General features: G+C 52.8%; 2 protein-coding genes and 1 long non-coding RNA gene across 5 annotated transcripts in view; 2 read left to right on the top strand and 1 right to left on the bottom strand.

Moving 5' to 3' along the window:
- Actl6b (actin like 6B) overlaps positions 1-9,137 on the top strand; it is a 16,981-nt gene extending 7,844 nt beyond the window's left edge. Inside the window, exons 5-14 of one of the 2 annotated variants that reach the window (XM_036171879.1) lie at positions 2,056-2,153; positions 3,440-3,534; positions 3,602-3,708; positions 5,041-5,130; positions 5,373-5,434; positions 5,929-6,043; positions 6,189-6,269; positions 6,368-6,463; positions 6,639-6,725; positions 8,852-9,137. In XM_036171879.1, coding sequence (XP_036027772.1) covers positions 2,056-2,153; positions 3,440-3,534; positions 3,602-3,708; positions 5,041-5,130; positions 5,373-5,434; positions 5,929-6,043; positions 6,189-6,269; positions 6,368-6,463; positions 6,639-6,725; positions 8,852-8,932 — 912 coding nt within the window. In that variant the 3' untranslated portion in view covers positions 8,933-9,137. The remainder of the gene's footprint in view (positions 1-2,055; positions 2,154-3,439; positions 3,535-3,601; positions 3,709-5,040; positions 5,131-5,372; positions 5,435-5,928; positions 6,044-6,188; positions 6,270-6,367; positions 6,464-6,638; positions 6,726-8,851) is intronic. The other variant, XM_036171880.1, reaches the window with a different exon arrangement.
- On the bottom strand, positions 8,688-21,738 carry LOC118572334. 2 transcript variants are annotated; one of them, XR_004943486.1, is made up of 6 exons: positions 21,613-21,738; positions 14,220-14,612; positions 13,364-13,415; positions 11,141-11,320; positions 10,788-10,870; positions 8,688-9,676 (listed from the first exon to the last, which is right to left on the bottom strand). It is a non-coding gene; the product is annotated as an uncharacterized LOC118572334 (long non-coding RNA). The 2 variants fall into 2 exon arrangements; XR_004943485.1 differs by lacking the exon at positions 10,788-10,870.
- Positions 10,533-25,482, top strand: Tfr2 (transferrin receptor 2). Its single transcript, XM_036171881.1, is given in 19 exon segments — positions 10,533-10,565; positions 10,805-11,051; positions 11,151-11,337; positions 13,997-14,137; positions 14,213-14,324; positions 14,408-14,530; positions 16,463-16,579; positions 16,683-16,822; positions 17,871-18,034; positions 18,781-18,900; positions 20,242-20,324; positions 20,415-20,478; positions 20,580-20,647; positions 20,743-20,819; positions 20,893-20,977; positions 21,067-21,294; positions 21,619-21,759; positions 24,794-24,835; positions 24,837-25,482. Coding segments are annotated over 19 exon segments (2,406 nt in total). The 3' UTR covers positions 25,071-25,482.

Here is a 25,482-nt window from a genome sequence, read left to right as displayed (position 1 = left end):
ACCCTCGCTTCATTTCTCTTGGGTCCATAACCATCACTGGAATCACTGGGTCCTGTGGAACTTCTCTATTATATATTTTGAGGGACCAACGGCTGCATTCTGCAGTGGCTGGACCCTTCTACACGGCCTGCCAGGGATGAGACGCTTCCAATTTCTCATCAGCAGGTCACTTTCTAGGTTTCATGTGGGGGACAGTTCTTTGTTTATCGTGTCTGTATGTTGGCACCTGCATGCCATGGCACACGTGTGGAGGTCAGAGGTCAACTTGCAGGAGTTGGGTCTCTCCATCCACCGTGTGGACCCTAGGGATTGAACTCAGGCCGTCAAGCTTGGCAGCAGGCACTTTTACCAGCTGAGCCATCTCACCAGCCCCGCCTTTCTGGTTTTTAATTACCCACATTGTCTATGTAGGTGTGAAGTAGGACTTCATTATGCTTTTGATTTGCATTTCTCCAGTGACTAATGACGCTAGATTTGCATTCCCCTAGTGGCACATCTCTCCATGTGCTTGCTGGCTTTTGTAGGTTTCTGTCTTTTAAAAATGTCTCTGTTTTCGCTGGAATCTTGAGAGGTGGAAAATTAGATGTTTGTATTCAGTCTCCCGTCGTTACCCAGAAATCGTCTTCTCCTGCGTCCTGGCATCTGTGATAACCAGGATGGGGGTGGGTGGACGCCTGGAAGAGGCTGAGGTGTAGTGTGTACAGTAAACACTGAGCCAGGCGTGGAAGGATGGAGACTCCAGATCAGCCCCGCTAAGAACTGTGGGACGGAGGCGGTAGCTCAGTTGGTAGAACACTGGGCTAGCATGCGGGAAGCTATGGCTTCCACTCCTGACACCTGGTAAACCGCAGGCCCACAGTCCCAGTGCTCAGAGATAGAGGCAGGAGGATCAAAAGTTTAAGTACACTCTCAACTAAGTATCAAGTTCAAGGCCACCCTGGGCTACAGGGTTCTTGTCTGAAAAAAAAACACAAAAACAAAAACAAAACAAAAAACCAGAGAGGAGGCTCAGTAGGTAAAGTGTTTGCCAAAGAAGCATGAGGACCTGACTGCAAACACCCCCCACTCCCCCACTCCCCCACCCCCCATCCCCCACTCCCCCCACCCCCCCACCCCCGCATCTGTGTAAAAAAGCCGAGTGCAGCAACAGATGCCTGCAAACCCAGCTCTGGGAAGACAGAGATTCCCTGCAGTTTGCTGCCTACCAACCTAGCAAAATTGGTGAGCTCCAAGTTCAAGGAGAGACCGTGCCTCAAAACATAGGGTGGGGAGTGGCTATGGAAGCACCTTATTCAACTTCTGGTCTCCCCATGCATATGCATAGAGAGAGAGAGAGAGAGAGAGAGACAGAAAGACAGACACACACACACACACACACATATACACACACTAAACCAACAGACAAACAAATAGGAAAATGACATTCTTAACCAGGCATGGTGGTGTATACCTACCTGTTCCACCAAAGCTTGGAAGACCCTAGCAGGAAGATCAACAATCTGAGGCAAGAAGTTTGGGCTCCACAGCTAGATCTTATGTCAAAATAAACCAAAGTGTAAAACAAAACAAGGCTGAGGATGCAGGTCATTGATAGAGTGCTTGTTTGCGTGCACCAGGCCACCGGTTTTAACCCCAGCACGACAAAATAAAATCAAAAAGTTCCTTGCAGTTCTTACATTGTAAAGGTGTGTGTGGACCAAGGGCCTTGACCTGTTTCCTAGTCTAAGTTATTTATGTACGTGCATGTGTGTAAGAATGTTTGCATACGTGTATGTGAAATGTATGTGAATGTGTGTATGGGAGTGTTTGCAGCGGTGTACATATTTGTGTCTGAATCCATGTATCTGTTTACATACATACATGTAACACGTTGTGTAGGGATGTCTATCTATGTGTGTTTGTTCCTATGAGTGTATTTGTTGCTGTGTATGCCTGCATATATGCACATACACACCACACACACACACACACACACACACACACACACACACACTTACACAGGTACTCTGGCTGTGCCTCCATCTGGTCGCCTCCCCTCCTGTGCTCTCTCCACAGTGGAACACCCGGGCCAAGCGGGAGAAGCTGACAGAGCTGATGTTTGAGCAGTACAACATTCCTGCCTTCTTCTTATGCAAGACAGCCGTGCTCACAGCGTATCCTATGGCTCGGGCAGCTCTGCTGGGTGGAGGGCCTGGGTGGGGTGTGTGTGAGATGCGCTGAGCTGCGTGGGGCTGGGCCTGCTTCCCTGGAGATCACTATCTTGGGTGGGGAGATACATCCTTGCACCTCACTAGCGCAGGAAGCCCCCATAGGTTGAAGGCTTGGGGCTGGGGGGAGGGAAGCAGGTTAGTGGCCTTTCCCTGTTCCATAGGTCATTCTCAGCAGGAGGAGTTGGGCCGAGTAAACAGCAGGGACTGACTGGGTCCCTGGGTCCGGACACAGAGGGAAAGGCGTGGAGGTGGCTCCTTCCCAAATGGCCAGTTTTGGCCACTGTCTTTTTTCAGAACTGGTGCTAGGTACGGGGTGACAGGGACTCCAATTTAAAGAGTCCATAGGACACAGGGCCACATGTACTTGGGACCCTATCACTCAAAGGGCTTAAAGAGATGAAGTTAGCATTCAAGGCCTGAACTACCAAAACCAAGAACAAGGGGCTGGGGATGGAGCCTGGTTGGCCTCACATGTCTGAGGCCCTAGTTCCCAGCTCCACATACACTAGGTTAGGAAATGCATACCTATAATTCTAGCACTTTGAAGACCAAGGCAGGATGACTGCCTTTAGTTTGAGGCCAGCCTGAGCTACATAGAGAGTCCCAGGCTAGCCTGGACTACTTATTGAGACAAATATATATATATATATATATATATATATATATATATATATATATATATATATATATGGGGGGATGGGGCTGGAGCAATGGCTCAGCAGTTAAGAGTACTTTCTGCTCTTGTAGAGGAACTGGGTTTGATTTACAGCACCCCCACGGGACAGCTCAATGAAAGCAATGGCCGCACAAATACTAAGGCCAGAGTCTGGGTCCTCAGAAACCCATGTTTATGTCTGGTAGGCTTGATGACCTACATGTAAATACAACCTCAGGGTGTGGTGGCCAGTGAGTGGAGCCAGAGCAGAGAGCTCTTAGCTGAGAGCACTTTCCTGAATGAATAAAGTGGGACAGTGATCAAGGATGACACTTGACATGAACCTTGGGCCTCTGCAAACATACACACATGTACATGCATGCACGCATGCATGCACGCACGCATACACACATGCGCACATATGCAAAAGAAAAAAAAAGATAGATCAAAGGGTTATATTTGCAGACTAGGATTGGCTTTACCCAGAGAGCACAGAGAGGGACCAAGGCCTGACCCAGCTCCTGACTCTCTCACTGTGTGCTGCTATTTCCTTGACGGACCCATCCCACGCCAGCTTTGCAAATGGACGCTCCACAGGCCTGGTGCTGGACAGCGGGGCCACCCACACCACAGCCATCCCAGTCCATGATGGCTATGTCCTACAGCAAGGTAGGACCTTGTCAGGGCTGCAGGGTGGCCCGGGGAAGACCGGCTCTGACACAGCCTCTTCTTTCAGGCATTGTCAAGTCCCCCCTGGCAGGGGACTTCATCTCCATGCAGTGCCGGGAGCTCTTCCAGGAAATGGCTATTGACATCATCCCCCCTTACATGATTGCAGCCAAGGTAGGACCTCTGCTGTGCCCATCTGTAGCCCTGGCATTTGCCTTATACCCACCAGTCCTCTGACCCGTGAGATCACCGACCAAATTCCCCAGAAGGTCATGAATCTAGTTCCGCATTTTCCAGAGATTGGGACAGGCTTCAGGTCATGGCCGAGGCCGTGCAGTCAACTGACAGCAGATGGGTGAGGGCCAGTGGGATGGGTTCTAGGATCAGACAGATCTGAATTCTCGAGCCAGATGTGGTGAAGCACATCTGTAATCCCAGCACTTGAGAGGTGGAGGCAGGAGGATCAGGAGTTCAAGGTCAGCCTTGGGAACATATCGAGCTGGGGGCCAGCCTGAACCACACAAGTCACTCTCTCTCAAAAAGCAAAAACAAACAAGGACCAGGGATGTGACTCCATTAACAAGGTCTTGCCATGTAAGGAGTTTTGACTTGGATCCTTAGCACCATATCAGCTATGGCTATAAAAAGGCTGGGCGGTGGTGGTGCACACCTTTAATCCCAGCACTCGGGAGGCAGAGCCAGGTCGATCTCTGTGAGTTCAAGGCCAGCCTGGTCTACAGAGTGAGTTCCAGGAAAGGCGCAAAACTACACAAAGAAACCCTGTCTCGAAAAAACAACAACAAAAAAAAGAAAAGAAAAAAAAGAAAGGAAGGAAGGAAGGAAGGAAGGAAGGAAGGAAGGAAGGAAGGAAGGAAGAAAGAAAGAAAGAAAGAAAGAAAAGCAGAAAGCCAGCATGGATAACATCATCAAGCCCATCTCAAAAAAAACAAAAAAAAAAAAAATCTGAATAACAACAACAAAATAACCCAGGTTGAAGTCATTCCTGTGCCACAAGACCCAGAGCATCATATGAAAGCTTCCCAGATGGAGGAAAACAGCTCCATTAATTAGTGTTTTGAGATGGGATCTCACATAACCCAGGTTGGCCTCAAGCTCACTATGAGACTGAGGATGATTCTGAATTCTCAGTCCTCCTGCCTCTACTTCCTGAGTGCTGGAATTATAAGAGAACTACATTCTACATTACACCCGTTACGCAGGGGGGCAGAGGCTGGGATGAAACCCAGGGTTTCTTGCATGCTAATGCTCTACCCACTGGGCTACATCCCTTAGCCCCTGATCCAGGCCCTTCTGATCCTATCTGCAGCGGGTGTGTGTTTCACACATGCCTCAAACTCTCTTCACTTCTCCGTTAGGGAAGAGACAGAGCAGAACCTCGCACAGCTGGTCAACAGCAGAGCTGGCCTGCGCTAGGGAGGCAGATGTGCCTCTGGGCTGGGCAAGCGCCAGCTGGGGAAGGACACTCAAAAGACTGTGTCCCCACAGGAGCCTGTACGGGAGGGAGCCCCTCCAAACTGGAAAAAGAAAGAGAAGCTACCCCAAGTCTCCAAGTCCTGGCATAACTACATGTGCAATGTGAGGCTGTAGCTGAAAAGAACTGCCCTCTCCTCCACGCATCCCCACCCCCCACCTCCTCCACCCCCACATCCCCCACCACCCACATATCACACCCCCACCCCCACCCCACTAGCCCCTGGTCCCCTGCTATATAAATAGAGGAGGTGGAGGGTATGGCTGAGGGTGGACTGGAGTTGGGAGAAGGGGGTCTTGAGATGGAGACAGAGGGCAGCCAGACCTCACCTCTCCCTGCTTCCCAGGAGGTGATCCAAGACTTCCAGGCCTCCGTGCTGCAGGTGTCTGACTCCCCTTATGACGAACAGTGAGTCGGGCTGAGCGTTTCAGGGAGGGAAAAGAGTACAACTGACCACCCCCCCACTCCCACCTCCCCCCACCCCCCACCCCCGGCATACTGCAAGTCCTGTCATGTCAGCACACAGATGGCTGAGGCAGGAGGATGGAGAGTCCCAGGTCAGCCTGGCCTACGTAGCAGGACCCAGTCTCAAAAACTGGGTGGGGTGGGGGTGGACACTGGGACTACCGCTCGGCTTGTCCAGTCCATACAAAGCTCCGGGTTCCATCCTCAGCCACACACCTATGGATCTTAGTGGTACAAGCTTGAAACCCACTTGGAAGTCAGAGGCGAGAGAATCAAGAGTTCAAGGCCAGCCTCTGCTACTTGTTGAGGTGGAGGCATGTCTGGGTTACATGAGACGCCATTTCAAAAGCCAAAGATGGGGGGGACATGATTGGGGTTCACGGGAACCTCTAGAGCACCCTTCTGGTAGTCCTTAGTCTGGCTCCTTCCTCGGGCAGGGTGGCTGCACAAATGCCCACCGTGCATTATGAAATGCCCAACGGTTACAACACAGACTATGGCGCTGAGAGACTTCGAATCCCTGAGGGCCTTTTTGATCCCTCCAATGTCAAGGTTTGGCTGGGTGCTGGGATTTGGTGGGGGTGGGGTGGCTGGAATCTTGGATCCAGAGGTGTGGTGGGGGAGTCTGGGAAGGATGACAGAGGCTTGGGGGAGAGGGAGGCAGAGTCCCCAAAGTCCACAACACCTTTATCCACAGGGCCTGTCCGGGAACACTATGCTCGGAGTGGGTCATGTGGTTACCACCAGCATCGGCATGTGTGACATTGACATCCGCCCGGTGAGGCCAGAACCCAGGGCTGGGCAGAGGGGTCTAGGGCTAACATGAGGGCAGGGAAGGATTCTGCTCTGCAGGCTCACCCTTCTCCCTGCTCTCAGGGTCTGTACGGTAGCGTCATTGTCACGGGTGGGAACACGCTGCTTCAGGGCTTCACAGATAGGCTTAATCGAGAGCTTTCCCAGAAGACCCCACCGGTAAGAGCCCACCCAACTCCACCCGGCTCAGGGTGCCTGAATTCCAACCCCTGCTTAGCTCTTGGGACCCCAAATCCCTCTGGATTCCCCTACATGGAAATGCTCCTGCCTCCCAAGCCTCGTCCCTTCCCAGGAGCTAGATGTCCACTTCCCCCAGCTCCCTTTTCTCCCCCAGAGCATGCGGCTGAAACTCATTGCCAGCAACAGCACCATGGAACGCAAGTTCAGCCCCTGGATTGGGGGCTCCATCCTGGCCTCACTGGTGAGAAGGAAGGGGCAACGTCACTGAGTATTCGGAGAGAAGACCCTGATGGTTGCCCATGTTTACGCAACAACATGCACTTAGTCACCCCTGTAATCCCAGCACTAGAGAGGCCGAGGCAAGAGGAGTTCAAGTTCAAGGCTAGCCTGGCCTACATAGCAAGACCCTGTTGCCGAGAACAAACACGTCATTCCTCAGGTGGCTCCCATCTTGTTTTTTGAGGCAGGGACCCTCACTGTTCTGGAAGTCACTGATTCATCTAGGCTAGCTACCCAGTCAACTCAAATCCTGTCTCTACATCCCCGCCACTGGGATACCAGCACAGGGTTGTTGTTGTTTTTTAACATGGCTTCTGGAGACTGAGCTCAGGTCCTTGTGCTTCTAAAGCAAGCACTTTACTGACTGAGGCACAACCCCAGTCCTGAGAAAGAAAAAAATGTTTCTGGGGAGAGTGCAATCAATGAGGGCTCCCTGCAGACTGGGAGCTCCCTCGGGGTACGAATCGGGAAGCCGAGAGATGGGTGAGGATACGGCTTGGGTGGGGCCACCACGGTCACCAGTGAGTAGAGGGGACATCCTGGAATTTGGGATAGAAGAGCAGTGTGGTGATGACAGGTATGTCATGAGCCTTTCCACGGTATGGCCTGGGATCTGCATGGCCAAGGGGGGCATGCAGAGAAGGCTGGATGGCCTGTGAGCCTCAGGGATCTGCATGTCTCGGCCCCCCTAGTGCTGGGGTTCAAAGCGCATGCCGTCATGTCCAGATTTTATATGTGGGTTTGGGGGGTAGAATCATGTTCTCAGCTACACAGAGTTCAAGGCCAGCCTGTGTTACATGAGAGCTTGTTGAAAGAAAGAGAGGGGATCTGGGGGAAGGGAACAGGAGGGAAGGAGGGGAAGGGAGGAGAGGGGAGGGGAGAGGAAGGAAAGAGAGGGGAGGGGAGAGGGGAACAAGGCCAAAGGAGAATAGATCTGGGCAAAACCTGCAGGAAGGTGATGCGCTCAGTAATAGACATAGAAAGTTTAAGGTCAAGGGCATTCAGGAGGAAGTGGCCAGGACACAGCTGGGTGTCTGAGTCTGGAGCAAGAGGCTGGGGAGAGGCAGGGACAAACCAATGAGGTCACCCAGGAAGGCTGCCCCGTGAGCTGGAGACACCAACCTTCAGAAGGAAGCCCAGCAGCCATCTGTGAGAAGAGCCAGTGTGAGACGCCCACCCACCCGGGACAGGATTCCTCAAGAGCAGCAGGGGTGGGTGGCAGTGAGGTGCCAGGCCGTGTCAGAATGACGATGTGAAGCTGGCTGTGTGGCAGAGGTGTAATCCCAGCTAACCTGGAAGCAGAGGAGGCAGGAAGATCCCAAGGTCAAGGTCAGCCCAGGCAACTCAGTGAGACCCTTTGTCAAAATAAAAGGAAAATAAACTCAAGGGCTGAGAAGACAGCTCAGTGGGTAAAGCACTTGCTGCACAAGCCTGAGGACCTGGGTTAGAATCCCTAGAACCCACATAAACCGGAGCATGAGAGCATTTGTCTATAATCTCAGCGCTCTTATCAGCAAAATGGGAGAATAAGATAGGAGCAGCTCCCGGAGTTGACAGGCCAGCCATCCTCCAGACAGAGCGCCTCAATGTGGAAAGGAGAGGACAGACACCCGAGGTTGCCCTCTGTCCCTCATGTATCCATGTAGGCCGATCATCACACACGCAAACACAGACACATACGAACAAAGAATTTTTAATCCCCCAGTGAGGGGCTGGGGTGTGGCTCAGTGGTAGAGCCCCTGCCTAGAATCCCCCAGTGAGGGGCTGGGGTGTGGCTCAGTGGTAGAGCACCTGCCTAGAATCCCCAGTGAGGGGCTGGGGTGTGGCTCAGTGGTAGAACACCTGCCTAGAATCCCCCAGTGAGGGGCTGGGGTGTGGCTCAGTGGTAGAGCACCTGCCTAGAATCCCCCAGTGAGGGGCTGGGGTGTGGCTCAGTGGTAGAGCACCTGCCTAGAATCCCCCAGTGAGGGGCGGGGACACAGGTGAGAAAGGCATGGAGGTAAGAAGGAACAACGGGTGTGGCGGTGTAGAGGCGTGTCGGGTGACCCCCAGGCTCTCCTGACAGCTTATGCTGCCCCTTTTTCCCAGGGCACGTTCCAGCAAATGTGGATCTCCAAGCAGGAATACGAGGAGGGAGGGAAGCAGTGCGTGGAGCGGAAGTGCCCCTGAGGCTGACCCCACCCTCTCCGCAAACACCCACCCACCCCTCCACAGCGTTTCAGGGAGACGATGCAAGAGGGGCATTTCCAGGCCTCCGGAAGCGCTGAACCCTCCATCTCCCATTGCCCTCTCCTCTCTTACCCACATCTTCTTAGACTGTGATGTTTCTGAGTTGGAATAAGTTTAAAAAAAAAAAAAAAAGTTTTAAGAAAATAAAGATAATTTGATCTCCTTGGGGATAGGGAGTGGGGAGCGGGGGTCTGGTGAGAGGGGACACGAAATTCTTAGCTTTCAGTGGGGCCAGGACCCTGGAAGTTACAAGACTCCACTGATGAGTTGGAGGGTTGTCAACGCTGCAAAGGACATGCGGGGGCGGGGCTCGGGGCGGGGGCGTGATCTAGTGGGCGTGGCCTAAAGGCAGACTTTGGGTCTCCCCGGGAGCGTGGTCACAGAAATCCAGGGACCTGTTGCTAAAGCGAGCCTGGCTGCTGTGCCTTCCTACTCAGGACTCGGCTTTTGACAGGCACGAGGCCGGGGCTGGGGTACTACTGGTGAGCCCCTACCTCTCAGAGCTCTCTGGACCTGGCTAGGACCTGCAGTTTCCCAGGGGAGACCCGGATCGGGAGTGAGGGTGAGGTGGACCCCGAACCTTCCCATTCAGAGCTGCGGGTCCTGGCTGTCTCTGGCGCGGCTTGGATTTGAAACTGGAGGGTAAACTGCGGTTGTGGCCATTCGTCAAATTCTTAGAGAGCCCTAGACCCCCAAAGAGAAACATCGAATTCAGTCCTTTAGTGACCCAACAGGAGCTGGTGCTGGGGAGGACGAAATTATGGTGAAGTGGGCGCCCGACCCAGAGCTTCCTGACCCCGGGATCCACTCATCGGTTCCTTTGACCTCTTCACCTCATTTATAGCCCTCCCTCCCCAGCAACCAACATGGGCCAGATTCCAAACAGACAGGCAACTTTATGGTCAGATTAAACTACCGAGTCACCCCCACTAGGCTGCCGCTAGTTTGGGATCTAGCTGAACAGAGGTCGGGGCAGGAAGATCAGCTAACAGGTCATTTGGAGCGATGTGTGTTAGGGAACCTAACAACCCCACAAGGGGTGGAGGGGGACAGGAATTTTCATGATGAAGCTTCCAAGGAGGCTAGGTATTTCCCCCAAGAACACCGAGAGAGGGTGGAATCAGGAAAAAAGGAGGGATCTGGCCAGATCTCCCCTTCCCCCTCACTTTCAGCATCCCCTCCCCCCACCTGTGACGGGAACTAAGGTGGTCAAAGTCTGCCCTGAGGTTTTTTTTAAAAAAAAACAACAACAACAATTGATTGTTTTGCAGTCAGCCAGCAGCAGTGGGGTCTGTGGAAGGATTGACAGGGGAAGGCACAGCCCCTGGTCATCTAGCGTGAGCCGGGGCGGGGTACTGGGTGTGGGGGGAGAGGTCTGGAAGGCTGGACCGAGGCCAGACTGAGCTCCCACCCTTTTGGGGAGTGAGGAACGGCCTAGGCGCAGGCTGCCTGCCAGGGCTGATAAGGACCCTCTGGGGCTCCCACAAACGGTTTATCATTGCGGGGGGACTATTTGCAGGGTTCAGAAGGGGGCACAAGCATGGACCAACTTTGGGGTCTACTGCAGAGAGCGGTAAGACCACGAGGGGGGGTGGTGGGAGGGTTGCACACATTAGGTCTTCCTTCCTGGTCCTCAGACCCCTCCCTAATGCACAAGGTTGGCCCCACCTCATCTCCCTTGGGTCCCTCCTCTCCAGCCTCCCCGCTAGAGCTCCCTCCCTGCCCAAGCTGCTGACACCATTCTTGCCTAAGCCTTTCCCAACTCCTAGGCCCCTTCCCCTCATCTCATGCCTACCTGCCCCCTCCACACAGCATCAGTGGTCCCCAAGACCCTCTCAGACCATCTATAAACGTGTGGAAGGTCCTGATCTGGGGCACCTGAAGGAGGAAGACAGGGTGGAGGAGGCAGAGCTGCCTGTCCAGTTCTGCCCCATGGAACTCAAGGTCTCTGAGCCCTTAGGCTCCCGTCCCAGGAAGTCAGCTCCCATCCCCTGGGCTGCAGCAGGTCGAAAGGCCGCCCCCTATCTGATCCTGATCACCCTGTTGATCTTCACTGGGGGTGAGTCTTCCCTTCCTCAGCAAAGGGCCTGGGCTGGGGGCACCTCTGGGGTCCAGTAGAAGAAGGGCATAAGAGAACCCACATCTTACCACCTGCCAGCCTTCCTCCTGGGCTATGTGACCTTTCGAGGGTCCTGCCAGGCATGCGGGGACTCCGTGTTGATGGTCGGCGAGGATGTCAACGCCGAGCTGGGCCTCAACTCCGGCCAGGGCACGTTGTACCTGAGTGACCTCCAGGCCATGTTTCTTCGGTTCCTTGGGGAGGGGCACCTGGAGGACACTATCAGGTAAGAGTAGCCTGGCTTCCTTCCTGGCCCAGTGTCCAGTCCAATTCAGACTGGCGGCCATGTCAGTTCTCACGTTACCTAAGTCCCCTCTTGGGTCTTTCCACACACCCCCACCCCACCCCACTCCACCTCACTCTCCCCCACACCCCACACCCCCAGCTTCCATGTTCAGTGGTGGTTCTTGGAATGATGATGGCAGATACCAGGAGCTGAGTATCCAAGGACCTGAGACATTGAGGATGGTTTATTTAGGAGACAAGCAGCTGAGCAAAAGAAAACAGAAGGACCAGGACCTGATGGTCTACCCCTGCAGTACCAGCACCCAGGAGGTAGATGCAGGAGGATTAGTAGTTCAAGGTCCTCCTTGGCTACGTAGTAAATTGGAGGCTATCCTGGGACACAAGACCCATCTCAAAAAAAAAAAAAAATCTGTAAAGGTAAATGACATTTTAATTTTATGTAATGATCAGGTAATGAAGACTAGGTTGGTTTGATTTTTTTAAAGTATTTTTTCAGCGTGTACTGAGACAACCAAATGATTTTTTTTTTCCTCTTTGGACTTCTTTCTTTCTTTTTTAAAGATGTATGCATTTATTTATTTTATATGCATTGATGTTTTGCCCCCATGTATGTCTATGTGAGGATGCCAGATCCCCTGCAACTGGAGTTCCAGACAGTTGTGAGCTGCCCTGTGGGTGCTGGAAATTGAACCCGGGTCCTCTGGAAGAGCAACCAGTGCTCCCTTAATCACTGAGCCATCTCTCCAGATCCTCTTTCTTTTTTTACAGTTTCTTTCTTTCTTTTTAAACAGTTATTTATTTATCGTCAGGGTATGGTGCTTGGGTGCTGCTGCGCATGTGTGGCGGTCAGAGAAAATTTTGCAGTAGTCAGTTCTCTCCTACTACCATGTAGAACCCAGGGACTGAACCCAGGTCCTCAGGCTTGACCACAAATGCCGTTCTGAGCCATCTCACTGGGCTTCTTCAAATTGTTTTGTTTACAGTTCTGGGGGTTGAACCTAGGACCTTGCATGCTCGTAGACAAGTGCTCTGCCACTGAGCTACGTCTCTAACCCTGTCTCTATTTTGCTTGATTTAAATTTTTTTTTTGTTTTGTTTTTAGCTTTTTTTTTTCAGACAAGGTCTTGTGATGTAGCCCAGGCTGGCCTCAAACTCAAGATCCTCTCCCTTTACCCCACCTCCACCCCCAAGTGCTAGGATTATAGGTGTATATCTAGGTTTTCCTCCTCTTCCTCCTCCTCCTCTGCACTGAGGATCAAAGCTAAGCTAGTACTGTCTTTAATGTTGATGTGGCCGTTGGATACATGTGTTTCCTTGCCAAGCTTGATCATGGCGTATCTTTTGATATACAGCAGGGCACTTGATCAAAACAGAAGGCTCTATCACATTGAAGGACCTCCACTCTGAGGCTCGGGCTATAGCTCCGGCCACCTAGTATGATCCCCTAAACGGCGTGAGCTAAGTGTGGTGGTTCACACCGGTGATCCCAGTACCTGGGGAAAGAGGGTCAGGAGTTCAAAGCTGTCCTTGGCCACATAGTGACTTCCAGGCCACATGAGATCTTGTCCTCCACTCCCCCCCCCAAAAAAAAAAAATCTTAGGAAAGCCACGAAATGGGTAAAACTAAAAACAAACAAACAAACAAAAAAAAAAACACAAAAAACAAACCAAAAAACCCCAAACTGCCAAGTTTTCCTAAATCCATACCCTCTGCAACATAGTAAGGAATGAAAAAGGCTCTGGAAATGTGAGCCAACATAAATGTCTCCTCCCAAGGCAGACAGACAGACAGACTGGCAAATGCAGTGAGGATGAAGGGAGGAAACCAGAACCTCAAAAGGTGTAGTCAAAAAGGGAGGCTCAGAGCTGTCGAGCTGGCTCAGCGGGTAAAGATGATTGCTGCTAAGTCCAACAACCAGAGTTCAATCCCCAGGATCCCAGGGATGGGAGGAGAGAACCAGGGTCTAACTTACTCTAAAGCTAAAACAGAGAAGTTCTGTGCCTACCTGGGTTTCAAGGGAGTCTGTAGCTGGCCTTGACAATTCAGCATAGCCTTGTCTAAAAATAGAACAGAAAAAAAAATGTAAAGGTGGTTTGGGGTAACGGCTGTAGCCCAGTGATAGAATGATTTCCTAGAATCCCCTGCAAGGAAGGGAAAGAGAGAGGGAGCGGGGTTAGAGAGCCAGGAGCACCTCCATCCCAAGACTGGGGGTCGGGAAACCCAAGAGGTTGGGAACCCAAGAGTCCCGTGGGAGATGCGTCCACTCTGGGAATGGCCAGGTAGGTCTCTTGCCAAGGCCATAGGTCTGTGACAAATGGGGAGGGTAGTTTCTCTTGCAAAGGTGTCAGATAGACCTTGGTTACAAACCAAGAGAGGGCAGCACACGCTCAAGGCGAGAAGAGTCTAGGTGACAATTTCTTGCTGGGTGATGATAATGGAAGCAGACAGGGTGAGGTCCTGTCCGGAAGCTCAATCCTCCTGCCTCCACCTCTCTAGTGCTTTCTACCTGAGTTTGAGGCTAGCCTGGGATCCATTAGATGACGTTCCAGGCCTGCATTTCCCCCCCCACTTCTGCGGGGGGAAATGAGAGTCCCTTTTCTGCACAACCCCCTCCCCAGTGTGATCCCTCTCTGTTCAGGGTGACCACCCTCCGGGAACGCATAGCCGGCTCAACCATGATGGCCACTCTGGTCCAAGACATCCTCGATATATTCTCAAGCCAGAAGCTGGACCACGTGTGGACTGACACTCACTACGTGGGGCTTCAGTTCCCGGACCTGTGAGTCTGGGGACGCGACTAGGGGACGTGTCATGGGGTTGCACAGCCAGGGGTGCTCACCCTCCCCGTCCTCAGGGCTCACCCTAACACCTTGCACTGGGTGGATGCAGCCGGGAGCGCCCAGGAGCAGCTGCCGCTGGAGGATCCGGAAGTCTACTGTCCCTACAGCGCCACTGGCAATGCCACGGTGAGCGAGCCTATCACGTCGCCCTCGGTGGGTAGCTGAGTCGGGATGCCCGCACCGTGCCTCAAAGATTCCTCGGTCCCCAGGGCAAGCTGGTGTACGCCCACTACGGGCGGCGAGAGGATCTGCAGGAGCTGAGAGCCCAGGGCGTGGAGCTGGCCGGCAGCCTCCTGCTAGTGCGCGCTGGGATTACCAGCTTCGCCCAGAAGGTGAGGGTCCCACCTAGGGCAGTGTGAAGTGGGGCGCGAGTGGTCTGGGGAACAGGCGTGTCTTCCTCGATCATCTAGGAGGCTGTCACCGGGAGAAAAGAAAAATCAGGCACATTTTAAGAACAGGTTGGCAGAAGACAGGCATGTAACCTGTCACCTCAGCTGCATAAGAAGCTGAGGCAGGAAGATTGTAAATTCAAGACCTACCTGGGCTACACGGCGAGACCCTGTCTCATTTTTTTTTTTTTCTCCCTCGAAACAAGGTTTCTTTGTGTAGCCTTGGCTGTTCTGGAACTCACCCTGTAGCCCAGGCTATCTTCAAATTCAGAGATCTGCCTGCCTCTGTCTCCCCAATGCTGGGATTGAATATGTGTGCCACTATCTCCTGGAATGTCTCCCTTTTTTTTTTTTTTTTTTTTTAGCTGAGGATCGAACCCAGGGCCTTGCGCTTGCTAGGCAAGCGCTCTACCACTGAGCTAAATCACCAACCACATGTCTCCTTTTTAAAAAAATTAAATAATGAAAATACAACTGACAGCCGGATGTGGTGGCACAGGTCTGTCATCTCAGTGCTTGCAGGAGGTGGAGGCAGGAGGATTAAGGTTCAAAGTCATTTTCAGCCACATCAAGAATTTGGAACCAGCCTGGAATACATAAGATTCCGTCTGAAAACCCAAACTAGAGGGATAAGGGAAATAGCTCAGTGGGTAAAGGCATGCACTACCAAGTCTGAATCCAATCTCGGGCACCTAGAGGCACAAGAAGAGAACCTGGTCTTGCAAGTTGTCCCCTGACACACAGATAAATAAATACACGGGATTCTCTTTCCAAACAAAATAGCATATGGGCTTGTGTGTGGTACAGTTGGTAGAGGGCTTGCCCAGCTCGCCCAAAGCCTTGATTCCCCAGCCCTGCATATACCAGGCATGGTAGCACACACCTGCACTCCCAGCCCTGAGGATGAGGAAGCGGGGGGGGGGGGGGGGGGGGGGGGGGGGGGGGGATTAGGAAGTCAAGATCATCCCGGGCTACTCAGAGAGTTCAAGTCCCTGCTTGGGCTAGAGACTATTTCAAAATGAAGTAAAAGAAAATAAAAACAAGGCTGGGAGATGGTGAGATGTCTCTGCAGGAAAAGGTGCTTGCTGCCTCGCCTGATGACCTAAGTTACACTCCCAGGACACACATGGCGGAAAGACAGCACTGCCTCCAAGTTGTCCTCTGACCCACACACGCGTGTAACATGTGCCAGGCCCTCGGCTAAGACTCAGGAGTGAAAGACAAACGTTAGCAATGAACTAAATCAGGAGGTTTGCTTAAATCAGTCAGGGAAGAGAAAGGGAGGCAGGGTGGTACACAGGTTTTGCTTGTTTGGTTGGTTGGTTGTTTTTTTTTTTTGCTTGTTTGTTTGTTTTTGTTTGTTTTGAGACAGGGTTTCTCTGTATTAGCCCTAGGTGTCCTGGATCTCACTCTGTAGACCAGGCTGGCCTCGAACTCACAGAGATCCGCCTGCCTCTGCCTCCCGAGTGCTGGGATTAAAAGCGTGTGCTACCACTACCAGGCTTGGGCAGAAATTTTTAATTATTTTATTTTATTATGTATATTGGTGTCTTTTGCCTGCTGCATGCAGTCTGTACACCGCATGTGTGCCTGGTGCTTGTGGAGGCCAGATGAGATGTCAGATCCGCTGAACCGACAGTTGTGAACTGCCAATTAGGTGCTGGGAATCGAACCCAGGTCCTCTGGAAGAGCAGCCAGCACTCTTAACCACTGGGCCATCTCTCCAGCCCTGGGCACACAGGTTTTAAATGCTACAGAGGCACTGAGGGAGGGCTACAACTGAATGCCAAGTGGTAGCTACACGGGTCCCTTCGGGGTGATAGCTGCAGATGAAGGAGCCACTTTACCTTTCCTGGCTTTTCTGGGCTCCCTCAGGTAGCCATTGCCCAGGACTTTGGGGTCCAAGGAGTACTGTTATACCCCGACCCAGCAGACTTCTCCCAGGGCCCTCACAAGCCAGGTCTGCCCAGCTACCGGGCCGTATATGGACACGTGAGTCTTGGGGGAAGCCAGAACTGCCTTCCCGGGGCCCAGGGATACACAAATGGGGCTTGTTCAGCCCACAGTTTCAGAGCAGGGACCCCCTCCTCTTTAGGTGCACCTCGGAACTGGAGACCCTTACACGCCCGGCTTCCCTTCCTTCAATCAAACCCAGTTCCCGCCGGTAGAGTCATCAGGGCTTCCCAGCATCCTTGCCCAGCCCATCAGTGCCAACGTTGCTGTACGTCTGCTCAGGTAAGAGATGGAAAGTGTGTGTGTGTGGTGTGTGTGTGTGTGTGTGTGTGTGTGTGTGTGTGTGTTGGGGGTGATGCTGAGGGTTCCTTGAGTGAATAAGAAGGTGACTCTGGGACTATGGAGATGGTCAGTAATGGACTTGCTGCTCAAGTATGAGGACCGTTTGTTGTTGTTGTTGTTTTATTGTTTTGTTTTGTTTTGTTTTGTTTTTCAAGACAGGGTTTCTCTGTGCAGCTTTGCGCCTTTCCTGGAACTCACTCTCTAGCCCAGGCTGGCCTCGAACTCACAGAGATCCACCTGGCTCTGCCTCCCAAGTGCTGGGATTAAAGGCGTGCGCCACCACTGCCCGGCGAGGACCTGTTTTACATCCCCAGAACCCATGTTAAAAACAAAGCTGCAATCCCACACCAGACAGGCAGAGGCAGATGGATCCCTGGAGGTCAATGGTATCCAGCTTAGGGTAATTAGTGAGCTTCAGGCCAAATGCAGATCCTGTCCAAAAAAAAAATAAGTAAATAAACCAAGAGGTCCTATTCAGATGCTGAAGACTGTCTCCAAGTGTCACATACTCAGAGAAGACCGAAATCCACAAGTTGTCCTCTGAACTCCACATGTATGCTGCAACGACACACATGCTGCACACTCACACACAAACAAGAAAATGTATTATAAACTTAACAAAAAAAAAGTGGTTAACACTTGAGGGCAAGATGTGGGGTTGGCCTCTACACACACCTGCACACACACTTCCACACACATGTCCACGCGTACACACACAAAGAGAAAGAGGTGACCCTCTAGGTGGACACACCCTTTACCAGGCCCCACCATCTGGCACCCCCACAAGTGCTGAGGACCCTTGCCCAGGACACAGCCTACACCACTGTCCGTGGCAGCTCCAGGCTGCACTGCCCTATCGGGCAAGGTACAGAGACAAAGCCCTAGAGGCAGACAATGGGGACAAGAGAGGATGAAACGGGGCTCTAGCCTCTTCTGTGGCCTAGGCCACACTACCACTTCAAGACTTTTCTGCTCCATCTTTTTCCAGGAAACTCAAAGGCCCGGTGGCCCCCCAGGAATGGAAAGGACACCTGTCAGGCTCTCCGTATCGGCTGGGACCTGGGCCAGCCCTGCGCCTTGTGGTCAACAACCATAGAGCCTCTACTCCCATCAGTAACATCTTTGCCTGCATTGAAGGCTTCGCAGAACCAGGTGGGCTTGTCTGCCCGGTATCTCCCACAACTTAGGCTCTGCTCCTAAACCCAACCAAGGACTGATGCAGGAGGCCCGGGAGAAGGGCCAGGAGTGAGGCCCAGGGAATGGAGGCTGATGAGAGGCTGCAGTGATACCAAATGGGCGGTATCAGTAGTGAGCTCCCCATACACTGGGGGCAAGCAAGCGTATGTTGGATAATGTTATTATACTAGATCTCCAAAGCAACAAACAAGGACCAGATTAGACAAATGACTTTGGTAGTAGGGAATCAAAGGTGGCTGAGAAGACTTGTCAGGGTAGGGCAGACTTGGGGGACCCTTGGCTGCCCAGGTGTTGAGAGAGAAGCAGAGACCCGGCACGACACTCGGATGAGGAGGATGTTGGAGGTTGGAGTAGGGGTACAGAAGAGCTGGAGAGAGGGAAGCAGGCTAGGGAAGGTGCAGACCTGCCTGACCAGGGAGAGAATGGAGTCCAGAATGTCCTTAGGGTTTAGTCAGGCATGGTACCTCACATCTGTCATCCCAGTATTCAAGAGTCTGAGGCAGGAGGTTAATGAATTCAAGGCTAGCCTAGGCTACATAGCCTAGGCCTCGAGAGCCTGTATTAAGCAGAGGAAGGAGCTGTCGGGGGTCGGGGTTCAGGGTGGAGAGGAAAGGGTGAGGCTCTGGGAGCACCCAGCCCCCAGAGCCACAAGGGGAGACCTTGTCAGTTTAAGATGTGGGCTCTACACACACCTCCCCCAGATCACTACGTTGTTATCGGGGCCCAGAGGGATGCGTGGGGCCCAGGAGCAGCCAAATCTGCAGTGGGGACTGCCATCCTGCTGGAACTGGTTCAGACCTTTTCCTCCATGGTCAGCAATGGTAAGGTCAGAGCCAGCCTGGGTGAGTTGGGGCTGTGTCCTGAGCTAGGCCTAGGTCAAAGGTAGTTGGTAGAATGTACTGGAAAGAGGTCACTCGGGTCAGAGTCCCATGACTAGAGTATCCAGTGTGTGGTTCTGGGCGAGTAACTTCACCAAAATAATATTTCCTCATCAGTGTGTTAGCCTAGGATACCCAGTTTGACTCCCAGAAGCCACATGGTAAAGGAGAAATCCAGCTTCCCAAAGTGGTCCCTGATTGCCACACATGTGCCACCACATGCATACACACACACATACACACACAAATATTTTTAATTTTTTAAATGAGTTGGCCCTTGGGAGACTGAGGCCGGAAGATCAAGATTTCAAGGTCATTCTCAACTTAGCATGCTTAGCATGCAAGAGGCCTTGCTTAATCCCTAGTACTGCATAGAGGGGTGGGGGAAGGAGAGAGAGGGAGGGAGAGGTGGCTATTGAGGGTCAGCCAAGAGCACAGTGGGGGAGGGGACTAATTAGAACAGGCGTAATGGCACACATGTGTGAAGATGCCATAGTAAAATCCCTTTGCATGTTGACCTCAGACATTAACTAGGCCAGACATGGGGCCCATGCCTGTTATTCCAGCACTTGGAGTTGGAAACAAGTCATCTGTTACCGTATAGGGAGTTTGTGGCCAGCCTGGGCTACCTGTGACTCTGTCTTAGGACATCAAAAAAGGGCAGGCAGATGGTAGCAGCAGGCGCTTGTTGGCAAGCCGGAGAACCTGAGCTTGAGTTCCTAGTACCCACGTTGGGGGAGCAGAGAACAGGATCCTGCTAGTTGCCCTCTGACCTCTTCTTTTCCCCACTGAGGCGGGTGTGTGCCCCCCCCACACAAATAAATTATTTTTTAAAATTAAAAACTAAGCCAGGCAGTGGTGGCGCACACCTTTGATCCCAGCACTCAGGAGGCAGAGGCAGGCAGATCTCTGTGAGATTGAGGCCAGCCTGGTCTACAAAGCGAGTTCCAGGACAGCTAGGGTTGTTACACACAGAGAAATCCTATCTCAAAAAGAAAGAAAGAAAGGAAGGAAGGAAGGAAGGAAGGAAGGAAGGAAGGAAGGAAGAAAGAAAGAAAGAAAAAAACCAACAACAACTTAAAAACTAAATAAAGACTGGAATGTGGTGTCAATGGCCCGGAGTGACAATTAAGCAAGAAATGGCATCTTTAGAGGCCACTCCATGGTATTATTATTGAGTCAGGGTAGATCAGGAGAGATGGGCGAGGATGCTGGGTGAGTGAAGAGGGAGTAGAGACCCTCTAGGGACAGGGATAGAGAAAGATGTCATCCCTCTTCATGTAGGGTTCAGACCTCGAAGAAGTCTCTTGTTCATCAGCTGGGACGGAGGTGACTTTGGCAATGTGGGATCCATGGAGTGGTTGGAGGTGATTTGGGTTTCTGCACAAGTAATGAGGTAATGGGGAGAGGTCGGGAGAGGGGAACCTTTCTTCTTCACGCTCTTCCCCGACCCACAGGGCTACCTCAGCGTTCTACACCTCAAAGCCGTAGTATACGTGAGCCTGGACAACTCAGTGTTGGGTGAGCTGGGCAATGCTACCTGGCCCTCTCTCTCAGGTCCATCTGTGCCATGGAATCTGTCCCTGAGACTGTCATCCCTCCCCTCCCTTCTTTCTCTTCAGGAGATGGCAAATTTCACGCCAAGACCAGCCCCCTCCTGATCAGCCTCATTGAGAACATCCTGAAGCAGGCAAGACAGGCTGGGGACTGGGGACGATAGACACGCTTGTGAGATTGTAGCCCACAGGGGGCACAGCCTGACTTGTGCCCCTCATCCTGCCGCAGGTGGATTCCCCTAACCACAGCGGACAGACGCTCTATGATCAAGTGGTGTTCACCAATCCCAACTGGGATGCCGAAGTGTAAGTTGAAGACTAGGGGTGGAAGCCTAGGGGAAACTGAGTCCTCAGAGGCCTCCCATCTGCCTGCCCCCAGGATTCGGCCCCTGCCCATGGACAGCAGTGCATATTCCTTCACGGCTTTTGCGGGGGTCCCAGCTGTGGAGTTCTCCTTCACGGAGGTGAGATTCCCCAGCCCTTGCCCCAGGACACCAAGCCCCCAGCCTGTCAGCACCACGTTCCTGCGCCCAGCCCTTGCATGTCCCGGCAGGATGATCGTGTGTACCCATTCCTGCACACGAAGGAGGACACGTATGAGAATCTGCATAAGGTGCTGCGAGGTCGCCTGCCCGCCGTGGCCCAGGCGGTGGCTCAGCTGGCAGGCCAGCTCCTCGTCCGACTAAGCCACGATCATCTGCTGCCGCTCGACTTTGGCCGCTATGGGGATGTGGTCCTCAGGCACATCGGCAACCTCAACGAGTTCTCTGGGGACCTCAAGGTCCAAGATGCCAATCCCGCTCCCAGCCTTCAAGGGCGCTTCATCGCTAGGGGTGTCTGGCTTCTCCCCTCCCCAGCCCTGAGATCTAGGTCCTATCCTGCAGTCCGGCCCTTTTCATTTCTACCTCCAGTCACCTAATCCCCGAGGGCACAACCAGTGCGACCCAAGTGCCTGGGATCTGCCCTCCCTAACCTCAAAGGCTTGGTCGCCTCCCTGCATCCCTTCCTACACCCTGCCAGCGCTTTGACCGCCCCGCACCCCACCCACCCCCAGGCATCGGTGCTGGAACCAATCTGTCAATCTCAGACTGTGCCTCACCCACAGGCCCGCGGACTGACTCTGCAGTGGGTGTACTCCGCGAGAGGGGACTACATCCGGGCGGCGGAGAAGCTGCGGAAGGAGATTTACAGCTCCGAGCAGAGCGACGAGCGTCTGATGCGCATGTACAACGTGCGCATCATGAGGGTGAGGCTCCCCGCTCCCGCCCGCCCCCTTCTGGCCTGGGGTTCCTTATCCCAGGACCTGGCACTCCAAAGCACTCCGCCCCCTGTGATTTCCCCGTCTCTGGGCGTACTATACCAGACACACAGGCTTCATAAACCAGCTAGGCTAGAAGATCCGACCTGTCACTTTCGCAGGCTCTGGCAGGTGATGAAATGGTTGGGAAAGGCCTGCCTCTTCGTTGTCTACTGTTTAACCAGCAAAGCCCAAAGTATTTACTCCGTGGCTTTCCGCAGAAACAAAGTTTGCTGACCTTTGCTTTAGACTGTGTGGCTTGGGTGTTGAAGAACAGGCAAAACGTGGGTGTATGCAAAGAAAAGAGGCTATTGCAGGGTGGAGGGCGAGGCAGGGAAACGGACCTGGCCTTTCTTGGGAGCTGTGCACCGGTCTTCAAAGCCAAAATAGAGACCCTGTGGAGCACTAAACAGGGACCAATTGTGGGCAGCCTTTGCATAGCTGAAGAAATTTGGGTTTTTGGGTGTTTGTGTGTGGTGGGGATCAAAGCAGGGTATTGTGCATGTTGAAACAAACGCCTTACCACTGAGACACACCCCAGCCCCTCACTGGGGGATTCTAGGCAGGGGCTCTACCACTGAGCCACACCCCAGCCCCTCACTGGGGGATTCTAGGCAGGTGCTCTCCCACTGAGCCACACCCCAGCCCCTCACTGGGGGATTCTAGGCAGGTGCTCTACCACTGAGCCACACCCCAGCCCCTCACTGGGGGATTCTAGGCAGGGGCTCTACCACTGAACCACACCCCAACCCCTCACTGGGGGATTCTAGGCAGGGGCTCTACCACTGAGCCACACCCCAGCCCCTCACTGGGGGATTCTAGGCAGGTGCTCTCCCACTGAGCCACACCCCAGCCCCTCACTGGGGGATTCTAGGCAGGGGCTCTACCACTGAGGCGTGCCTCCAACCCACTTTTTTTGTTGTTGTTGTTTTTGTTTTTGTTTTTCCAGACAGGGTTTCTCTGTGAAGTTTTGCGCCTTTCCTGGAGCTCACTTGGTAGCCCAGGCTGGCCTCGAACTCACAGAGATTCGCCTGCCTCTGCCTCCTGAGTGCTGAGATTAAAGGTGTGCGCCACCACTGCCTGGCCCCTCCAACCTACTTTTGTTTTGCATTTTGAAAGTCTTCCTAGGTTGCCCAGACCACCAGAATAATCTTGAACTCACTTTGTAGCCAGGGTGGACCTCCATCTGCCTCATTCCTCCAAGTAACCGAGATTACAGGCATGTGTCTCCAGGCAAGGCTCAGGAGTTTGGATTTTGAGTGTCTAGGCATCACGGAAATTTCTTACAAGGAGGTGAGGTGGCGAAACAGTTTGTAGAAAGGATTCTGGTGGGAATACCAATAGCCGGAGGAGGAAATGGACTTCATGAAGGTTGAGTCCTGGATACCAGCCGCAGGTGCCAACAAGCGCCTGTAGGGGGCGCCAGCGCTGATGGGCGTCGTTTAGCAGGAAAAAGGCACGCACAAGGTGTTGAAAACAGTTTGATAATGATAACAGCAGCTGGCATTTGTAGAGAGCTCCCAGAAGCCAACGACGGTACTTCATTTTGTTCAATAGCAGGATTTCCCGCTATGCTGTGAGGTCGGCAGTAGTGCAGGCTCAGAGAAGCTAAGTAACTTACCAAAGACCACACAGGAAGTAAGCGATAGAGCCAAAGTCAGAGACCAGGGACTCTGACCCCATAGCCTGTGCTCAATGCCATGGAAGAGGAAGGGAAGCGGGGGAGGAAAGAGAGAAGAAAAGAGAAAGAGAAAAATATAAAACGGGCTAGGGCTGTAGCTCAGTTGATGGAGTACTTTCTGGTATGCATGAAACGCTGGGCTCCGTCCCCAGTACCAAAGAGCTATGTGTGAAAGTGCCTGTACTTCTGTCTCTTGGAAAATTGAGACAACTAGCCTGGGCTACATGATGAGACCCTGCTTCCCCCTACACCACCGAGAGAGAAGAGAGGGAGAGAGAGAGAGAGAGAGAGAGAGAGAGACAGACAGACAGACAGACAGACAGACAGGGAGGGAGGGAAGGAAGGAAGGAAGAAGATAGATAAATAGATAGACAGACAGATAAATTGTGTGCCAGGGATGGAACTAAATGCATCATGCTGTACCACTAAGCCACACCCCGGGCCTCTGAATCTCATGTTTAAGAAGCTGATGCTGGCATGCGTGTGAGGCTATATCCAGATATCCCCTAATCCTGTGAGTGATTTGGCAAAGGGACTTGGAAGCTGTGCCCACTGAGGTTATGGTCAAAGCCACAGGCACACATGGACTCTTGAACAGATGTTTTAAAAGGTACAAGTGCTACTTGTGTGGAGGTGCACACCTATAAATCCACAATCTCAGGTCTCCTGAAGCTGAGTCAAGAGAATGGTGAGCTTGAGGCCAGTCTGGTCTACATAGTGAATTACAAGTCAGCCTGGGCTACATAGTGAACTACAGGTCAGCCTGGGCTACACAGTGAATTACAGATCATTCTGGGTTACATAGTGAACTACAGGTCAGCCTGGGCTACATAGTGAGTCTTTGTTCCAAGGAGAGCAAGCAGGGCTAGGATGGTAAAGTGTTTGCCATATAAGCATAAGGTCTTGAATTCAAAGCACCAGTACATATGTAAAGTCAGGCTCAGTGGTGTATGCCTGGACCTTGGACTAGGGAGGCAGATAAGAAGCCCGGGCTCACTGGCCAGCTAGTCTAGCCAGAGCAGCAAGTTCCAGATTCAGTGAGAGATGGATTGTGGAGTATGATTGAGGAAGACTTTCTAGTGTTGACCTTGGCCTACACACACACACACACACACACACACACACACACACACACACACGAGATGTTGAGTGTGCAAGGTACATCCTCTGTGAAGCAGGTCCTAGGGGGCCTCAGGGTGAGTTAGGACCTGGGGGCGGGAGGAGTGACTGAAACCTTCTGCAGCGGATGGACGGACGGACGGACGCCCTGGCCTCTAGACCTGCTCTCACGTTTTCGTGCAGGTGGAATTCCACCTCCTGTCCCAGTACGTGTCGCCAGCTGACTGCCCCATTCCGCCACATCTTCCTGGGCCAAGGCGACCACACTTTGGGTGCCCTGCTCGATCACCTGCGGATGCTGCGCTCCAATGCCTCCAAGGCCACCTCTCCCGGGTTGGCATCAGGTCTGGGCTTCCAGGAGAGCCGCTTCCGGCGCCAGCTGGCGCTGCTCACGTGGACGCTGCAGGGGGCAGCCAACGCGCTCAGCGGCGACGTGTGGAACATTGACAATAACTTTTGAGGCGCCGAGCCCTCCCTGAGCCCCCACGTGATTCTCCCGTCTCCAGAGTTGAGCGGTGCAGGCGAAAGGAGGTGCCCCATGTGCCTCTCCTTGCAACCTATTCTCATGAACACCCCGGGTCCTGCCATGCAAGTGAGCCTTCTTTTCTCAGTGTGACAGCCACAGTGTCGCTTATCCGGAAAGCGGCTTTCTTCCTATTACTGGTTCTCCCACCTTCAGGAGCAAAGTCTTCCATAACTAGAGACTACACAGGCGCTGGGATCCGGCCAGCTCTTTTAGGGAGTGGTCTGTGGTGGGAGGCCCAAGGGGATTAGACGTCAATAAACCACCGGGTAAGGCCAGCTCTTTTAGGGAGTGGTCTGTGGTGGGAGGCCCAAGGGGATTAGACGTCAATAAACCACCGGGTAACATC

Source organism: Onychomys torridus, chromosome 22, assembly GCF_903995425.1.
Source record: "Onychomys torridus chromosome 22, mOncTor1.1, whole genome shotgun sequence".
Taxonomy (NCBI): domain Eukaryota; kingdom Metazoa; phylum Chordata; class Mammalia; order Rodentia; family Cricetidae; genus Onychomys; species Onychomys torridus.
The sequence above is the reverse complement of the archived record's forward strand: the minus strand, read 5'-3'. Positions and strand labels throughout refer to the sequence as shown.